This window comes from Erinaceus europaeus, chromosome 9 (genome assembly GCF_950295315.1).
Source record: "Erinaceus europaeus chromosome 9, mEriEur2.1, whole genome shotgun sequence".
NCBI lineage: Eukaryota > Metazoa > Chordata > Mammalia > Eulipotyphla > Erinaceidae > Erinaceus > Erinaceus europaeus.
Window position 1 is genome coordinate 69987807 of NC_080170.1, and position 8744 is coordinate 69996550.

At 49.4% G+C, this 8744-nt stretch overlaps 1 protein-coding gene across 1 annotated transcript; it reads left to right on the forward strand.

The window, feature by feature from the left end:
* The first annotated feature begins 200 nt into the window (after positions 1–200).
* Positions 201–2194, forward strand: LOC132540434 (protein lin-9 homolog). The gene is given in 2 exon segments (XM_060198161.1): positions 201–1189; positions 1191–2194. Coding segments are annotated over 2 exon segments (1542 nt in total). The 5' UTR covers positions 201–322; the 3' UTR covers positions 1866–2194.
* The last annotated feature ends 6550 nt before the right edge of the window (positions 2195–8744 follow it).

The following is an 8744-nucleotide window of genomic DNA, read 5'->3' on the forward strand; positions in this document are numbered from 1 at the left end:
ACTCGACCAGTTGCCTGACGAGAGTGTGTATGGAAGTAGAAACAACCATCCTGCCGTGTAAGCACAAGGAGTATGGACCAAAATTCTTTATGGGGTGCAGAAGATAGAAGGTCTGGCTTCTGCAATTGCTTCTCTACTGGACATGGGTGTTGGCAGGCTAATGTACCCCCAGCCTCTTTCTGTCTTTCCCTAGTAGGGCTCTTCAGCAAAAGCCCTTGTCAGTTTAAAAGAGGGAAGCTTATCTAACACATGGAATGAAAAGTACAGCTCTTTACAAAAAACCCCTGTCTGGAAAGGCAGGAATACTGGCCCTGCTGTGGAAATGCCTTTCAGAAATTCAAAACGAAGTAGACTCTTTTCTGAGGAAGATGACAGACAAATAAATACAAGGTCACCTAAAAGAAACCAGAGAGTTGCAATGGTTCCACAGAGTACTGCTCAGCTCCGGTTTATGGTGGTGCAGGGGACTGAACCTGGGACTTTGGAGCCTAAGAAATTTACAGCAACAATGTCAACACCAGATAAGAAAGCCTCCCAGAAGATTGGTTTTCGATTACGTAACCTTCTCAAACTTCCCAAAGCACATAAATGGTGCATATATGAGTGGTTCTACTCAAATATAGATAAGCCACTTTTTGAAGGTGATAATGACTTCTGTGTGTGTCTGAAGGAGTCTTTTCCTAATTTGAAAACAAGAAAGTTAACAAGAGTAGAATGGGGAAAAATCAGGCGGCTTATGGGAAAGCCACGGAGATGTTCTTCTGCATTTTTTGAAGAAGAGAGATCAGCATTAAAACAGAAGAGGCAGAAAATAAGACTCTTACAGCAAAGGAAAGTTGCAGATCTCTCACAATTCAAAGACCTCCCAGATGAGATTCTTTTGCCCCTGGTTATTGGAACCAAAGTTACAGCACGATTACGTGGTGTTCATGATGGTCTGTTCACTGGGCAAATAGATGCTGTGGACACTCTTAACGCTACCTATAGAGTAACTTTTGACAGGACAGGGCTTGGAACACATACCATCCCTGACTATGAAGTTCTTAGTAATGAGCCTCATGAGACGATGCCAATTGCTGCCTTTGGACAAAAACAGTGGCCTTCTCGATTTTTTATGACTCCACCACGGTTACATTATACCACTCCTCTGCAGTCACCAATTACAGATAACGATCCTTTATTAGGATCCTTTATTAGGACCTTGGAGAAGTAAAATTCCCAGTTCTGAAACTGAAACATTAGGTGGTTTTCCAGTAGAATTCCTTATCCAAGTGACTAAATTATCAAAAATTCTGATGATTAAAAAGGAGCATATCAAGAAATTAAGGGAAATGAATACAGAAGCAGAAAAATTGAAATCATATTCCATGCCTATCGGCATTGAGTTTCAACGGAGATATGCAACGATTGTCCTAGAGCTCGAACAGCTAAATAAGGACCTAAACAAGGTTTTGCATAAAGTTCAACAGTACTGCTATGAGCTTGCTCCAGACCAAGGACTCCAGCCAGCAGACCAGCCAACAGATATGAGACGAAGGTGTGAGGAAGAGGCACAAGAAATTGTTCGGCATGCAAATTCGTCAACAGGGCAGCCGTGTGTTGAAAATAAAAATCTCACAGACTTAATCTCCAGGCTCACAGCTATTTTACTACAAATTAAGTGTCTTGCAGAAGGAGGCGACCTGAATTCTTTCGAATTCAAATCACTTACAGATTCATTAAATGATATCAAGAGTACAATAGATGCCTCTAATATCAGTTGCTTTCAGAATAACGTAGAAATTCATGTTGCACATATTCAAAGTGGCCTGAGCCAGATGGGAAATTTACACGCCTTTGCAGCAAATAATACCAACAGAGACTGAATAGAAGATTGCAGAGGACAGTGTTTTTGAGAAGTTCTTTTCTTTCATCTAGGCTTCCAACACCAAATAACCCAACTGCTGGAAAACAAGGGAATTTAAATCTCTGTATAAGGCATTTTAATAGACTGTACTGCTTCTTAAACCAGCATTGCTAACCAGCATTGTATTTATTTTTCTTTTATTATTCAGCTGCAGTAGCATTGCTTTTTATCACTTAAGTTTACTAGCAAGTATTTTTACACTGAAACTGGCTGTACATAAAATAATTTTATGGAAGACTGTGTTGGCCATATTTTAATGTGCATGAGTTCCATCTAACAGACCACTAGTGCCGCAGAGAATGTAAAGGAACGTTGCTTTCTGTACACAAGTACAGCAATGTGGAAATACCACCTAGAAAATTACAACTTAGTTCCTTTAGTTGATTGTCCTCTCAGTCTTCAAAGGATAACATCATGGAAGATGGGAAGCCCTAGTTGTAAAGAAGCTGCTGGAATATAGATGGGAAACATGGACTTTACAAGTATATGTGATATATACTTGCAATGTGTCATGGCTTTATAGATCATTTTATAGTAATATTTTAATTTATCATAATTTATAAAAGAAACCTTTATTGTTTGTCTGTTGAAAGAATGAAGGCACAGAAAAGAAAAGGAAAAAGCATTACTGCAGTAAGTGGATTTAGCATGTCTTGTTCCCATCACTTCAGGGCAAAAGTGCTGTTCTTAGGAGATTTATTTAAAAAAAAAAGACTGAAAACACAATATTTTCATATTTTTTGTTAATTTGCACAACTTTTGAGCCAGATTACTGGTTAAAATCCAACAGTACACAATTTATAGAGTAAAAAGATTTTATAGGGAAAATATTATAACCAGTGCTGTGAAATGCAGAAAAAAAAGGTTTGTATTTGGTTATGGGTTTTGGGGGGATTTTTTTGTTTTTGTTTTTGCTCTTTTTGTTTGTTTTGTTTGAGGTTTTTAAATGAAAACCCTGCCTAAAATGTTAATCTTGTAAAAAAGGGGGGGTGTATTTGGAATTTTCTTGTTTTATTATAGATTATTATAAAGTGAAATTTTAATTGTTTTCAGAAATGGAGTTTAAGGTATAGCTGTAGAAGTGGCTTTGATTCCTTCAGATGTCTCATAAAATGAGACTTTTTATATGTTTATGTATAATAAAATTGCGACAAAATTATTTTCCATTTGAAATTTTTGTATAGTTAAAAAGCGCTTCCATATTCTTTGTTGGTATTGTGCCACCGCAGGACTTAAGTGCAGAGTTTCTATTTAGCTAAACTGTTATGTTAATTAAGAAATGCATAAATCTTTTATTCTTAATATTTGTAATTCTAAATAAATTGATCTATGAAAAAAAACAGCCCCCAAAACCCACAGCTCCCTAAACCCACAGCTCACAAAAACACAGCCCCCCAAACCCATAGCCCCCAAGCACACAGCCCCCAACACATAACCCCCAAACTCACAGTACCCCAACCAACAACCCCCAAACCACAGCCCCCCAACCCACAGCCCAGCAACAGCGCCCCAACCCACAACACCCAATACAGCCCCACACCCACAGCTCCCGACCCACAACACCCAAACCCACAACCCCCCAACGCACAACCCCCAAACCACAGCCCCCCAAGCCCACAGACCCAAAACCCACAACAACCAAAATACAGCCCCCAAATACACAGCCCTCAACCAAGAACCACCAAACCCGCAGCCCCCAAACCCACAGCCCCCCAAACCCGCAGATTCCAAACACACAGGCCCTCAAACCCACAGCCGCTAAAATCCACAGCCCACAAACCCACAGCCTCCAAACCCAAAGCCCCAAAACACACAGCCCCCTAAACCCAAAACCCCCCAACCCACAGCCCCCCAACCCACAGCCATTAAAAACAACAGGCCACAAACCCACAGCCTCCCAGACAAACAACCAAACCCATAGACCTCCAGGCCACAGCCCCTAAAAAACACAGACCCAAAAACCCACAGTCACCCAAACCCACAGCCCCCCAAACCCACACCCCAAACCCACAGCCCCATATCCTACAACCACTAAACACCACAGCCCACAAAACCACAGCCACACAAACCCACAGCCCACAAAACCATAACACGCAACCCACAGCCTCCCAAAACCACAGCCTCCCAAACCCACAGCCTCCCAAAACCCACAGCCCCCAGTTCACAGCCCCACAAACCAACAGCCCCAAAACCCACAGGCCCAAAATCGCACAGACCCCAAACCCACAGACCCATAAATCAAACAGCCCCCCAAACCCAAAACCCCAAACCCACAAACCCCAATCATAGCCCTCACCTCACAGCCACCAAACCCGTTCCCCCAACTCACAGTTCCCAACTCATACTTCCCCAGACCCACACAGCACTGAGACCCTCACAACCCACAATCAAAACTCCCAAACCTCACAGGCCCCAGAGCCTCAAACCCCTAGACCCTCACAGCCCCATTACTCACAACCTGCAGATTCACAGCCACCATATCCTCTCAGCCCCCAAGCCCTCACAGCCCCGAGAACCTCTCAGCCCCCAGACCCTCACAGCCCCAGACCCTCAGCCCGAGACCCTCAAAGCCCCCAGACCCTCTGAGGCTCCAAGACCCTCATTGCCACCAGATGCTCTCAGCCCCCAAGATCCTTATAGTCAGCAGACCCTCTCAGGCCCCAGACCCTCTTAGCCTCCAGACACTCATAGACCTAAAAGACTATCATACCCCCAGACCCAACCAGACCCCAGACCCTCACAGCCCCAAGACCCTCTAAACTCCAGGCCCTCTGAGCCCCCATACCCTCACAGCCCCCAGACCCTCTAAGCCCCCAGACCCTCACAGCCCCCAGACCCTCACAGCACCAAGATCCCAACAGCCCCCAGACCTCCACAGCCCCCAGACCCTCAGCACCCAGACACTCTCAGCCCTCAGAACCCCACAGCCCCAAGACCCTCAGCCCTCAGGCACTCTCAGCCCCCAGCCTTCTCAGCTCCCAGCCCCTCACAGCCCCGAGGAACTCTTATTGCCCAAACCCCAAAGCCCCCAGATCCACACAACCCCATGCCCTCACTACCCCCACTCTCAGCCCCCAGACCCTCATAGTCCCCAGACGATCAGAGCCCCCAGACCCTCAGCCCCCTGACCCTCTCAGACCCCAGAACCCCACAGCCCCCAGACCCTTACAGCCCCCAGACCCTCAGCCCTCAGGCCCTCTCAGCCCCCAGGCCCTCTCAGGCCCCAGACCCTCTCAGCCCCCAGACCCTCATAGCGCCCAAGACCCTCATAGCCCCCAGACCCTCTCAGCCCCCAAGACCCTCATAGCCCCCGAGACCCTCTCAGCCCCCTGACCCTCTCAGACGCCAGAACCCCACAGCCTCCAGATCCTTACAGCACCCATACCCTCATAGCGCCCAAGACCCTCATAGCCCCCAGACCCTCATAGCGCCCAAGACCCTCATAGCCCCCAGACCCTCTCAGCCCCCAAGACCCTCATAGCCCCCAAGACCCTCTCAGCCCCCTGACCCTCTCAGACCCCAGAACCCCACAGCCTCCAGATCCTTACAGCCCCCAGACCCTCATAGCGCCCAAGACCCTCATAGCCCCCAGACCCTCTCAGCCCCCAAGACCCTCATAGCCCCCAAGACCCTCTCAGCCCCCAGACCCTCTCAGCCCCCCATACCCTCTCAGCCCCCAGACCCTCTCAGCCCCCCATACCCTCTCAGCTTATAGACCCTCTCAGCCCCCAAGACCCTCATGGCCCCCAACTCATAGCTCCCTAACCCTCACAGCTTCCAAGAACCCCAGGACCCCTGACTCTCCTAGCTGCCATCTGACCACAGGCCCCTCCCCAACAATCCCACTTACCATGTTGACCTCTGACACCATGATACTGGAGATGTTGATGTTCATGCCAACAGCCACCGGGGGGGCTGTGTGGCAGCAGTGACCACAGGCCTGAGTGTGGGCAGCAGCACTGAGGGCCCGGCTCAGGACAGTCTCCACTAGAAGCCCCCAGCTCCTCCACACCAGGGGCCTCCCCACTGGACGCTGCAGTGGACAGGACACTCCCCACTGCACAGTGAGGTGGCCAGGAACTCCCCACTGGATGCTGCAGTGGACAGGACCCTCCCCACTGGAGAGTGAGGTGGGCAAGAACTCCCATTGGACACTGGGGTGGACTGAAACTCCCCACTGGATGCTTCAGTGGACAGAAACCCCCCACTGGACCCCAGAGTGGACAGGGCCTTCCCCATTGAAAGCTGAGTATACAGCATCCTGCCCACTGGGCCGTGGGGTGGACACAGCACTTCTCCAGACCACAGGACACAGGTCTCCCCACTTGTCTCAGGCAGTGCTGGGACTACCAGGTGCCCTCCCACCTTGTTCTGGACTGAACACTGCTCATAGGTCACTCAGTCTCAGGCCTCAGGCAGGAAGTGCGCTGGGCAGGCAGCACCCAGGAACTTGGAGTGTTTCAGGGAGCAGGTCGCAGTCAGCCACCAGGGACCCATTGCAGCGCAGGGCTGGAGGTGGCGTTCACAGCCCGGCCCCTGTAGGGCACTCACAGGGCTGGACACCATTCACCATTCACCATTCACCTCACCCTCACCTGCACCCTCAACCCTCCCCTTGCACCTCCTCACATGCACTCCACCTCCTACCCCCTGCAACCCCTCACCTGTACCCCCACCTCTTACCCCCTCCACCCCCTCACCTTCACCCTCACCTCTTACCCCCTGTATCCCCTCACCTGCACCCTCACCTCCTACCCCCTGCACCTGCACCCTCACCTCCTACCCCCTGCACTCCTCACCTGCACCCCACCTCCTACCCCCTGCAACCACTCACCTGTACCCCCACCTCCTACCCCCTGCACCCCCTCACCTGCACCCTCACCTCCTACCCCCTGCACCCCCTCACCTGCACCCCACCTCCTACGTCCTGCACACCCTCACCTACACCCCCACCCCCTCCGAGTGCACCCCCTCACCTGCACCCCCTCACCTACAGTCCCACATTTTCACCCTCTCATACCTGCAGCCCCTCACCTCCTCCCATGCACCCCCACTTCCGCACCCCTCACCTCCCTGGCACCTCACATGCTCTACACATTATATTTATAATATTTGATAAGTAAAATAATAAATATGAGTGCAAATATAAATATTTAAATATAAACAATATTTATAAAAATTAAATATTTATAAATTTAATTTTTTATTATATATGTAGCAGTTGATTAGAATATAGAAAACATTATAAAGAACTTACTGTTGGTGACACAGCTGGGCCTGGAGCAGCGCGTGGACCGAGCGACCATCTTTTCTGGGCGCCAGGGATTCAGGCACCTCACCAGGAGCAGCCCTGGTGTGCCTTCTCAGTCCCAGCTCCAGTAGGGGGCCGCAGCGGGCACATGGGCCATCAAGCGATTGGCTAGAGGCTGTTCCTCCTGCTCCTGCATCTGGCGCTGGGCGCACAGCCAGCTCAGGCCTGCTGTTCCCCGCACCTAGTCTTCCTGCTTGTCTACCGGAAACGGGCATCGGCCTATGTGCTCCTCTGGTGCTTGCAGGTGGTGGGCAGTGGCGGAGGAGGAGGAGGCGGCCATGGCAGCTGTGGAGGAGGCGGCAGCACGGGGCAGGCGCTGCGGAGTGTATGGTCGGCTGGCTGGTGGTGGGCTTCCTGCTCTGCCTTTTCCTGCCCATGCCACCCTAGGCGGCATGCTCCTGCCCTGACCCCGGCCCTGAGCCTGGCCGCGGCCCCCTCCCCTCCTGTCCCAGTGATCCATGAGCAGGTGCAGCAAGACGTGGCCCTGGCCTGAGGGAGGTCCATGGCCCAGGGCTGGTAGGCCCAGCCCCTTGGAGTGCCCTGCCTCAGCCATGCTTCCCCACAGAGCTGCAGTCGCTTTCTCCCCCTCCCGCCTCTGCCCACCACCCACAAGAAGCCGCGCTGGTGGAAGTCGAGTGCATAGGCTGTCACCTGTTTCTGAGGACAAGCAGGAAGAAGGGGTGGGGGCTATGATAGCACCCCGGGCTGCGCACCAGAGCCAGATGCCAGAGCAGGAGGAACAGCCTCCAGCTAATCCCGCCTGACTCCCTGGCACCCAGAAAAGATGGTCACTTGGTCCACGCACCGCTCCAGGCCCAGCTGTGTCGCCAACAGTAAGTTCTTAATAATGTTTTCTATATTCTAATCAACTGCTGCCTATATAATAAATAAATATTTTAAAATATTTATAAATACTTAATATTTATAATATTATTTATATTTAAACATTTATATTTGCATGCATGTTTATTATTTTATGTATCAAATATTATAAATATAATATTTATTAATGTATATTGATATTTAATATTTATAAGTATTATAAATATATAATGTCTACATATTCATCTAATCTTTTCTAAATAATCTACATAATAGTAAGATTTTGAAGATTTTAATATAATTGATAAGATAAAAATTGAGAAGGAAGGGGAAGTGGAAAGTAAGAGAGAAATAAATACCTGCAGCACAGAGAGGGGGAGAGAAAGACACCTGCAGACCTGCTTTACCACTTGTGGTGCGACTCCCTTGCAAGTGGGGATCCAGGGGCTCGAATCTGGATCTTTGAGCAGGTTCTTGTGCTTCCTTCCGCTACTTGTGCTTAACCCGCTGCACTACCAACTGGAGCCAGCTCAACTCTCCTTTGTGGTAGTGCCAGGGATTCAATAACTAGACCCTCTGAAAGTGCGACCACTTTCTTTTCTTTTTATTTATTCTTTAGGTTTATTTATTTATTGGATAGCGAGTCAAAAATTGAGCAAGGGGGAGAAAGTCCAGGGATATACCAGTTGAGCCATCTCCCCAGCC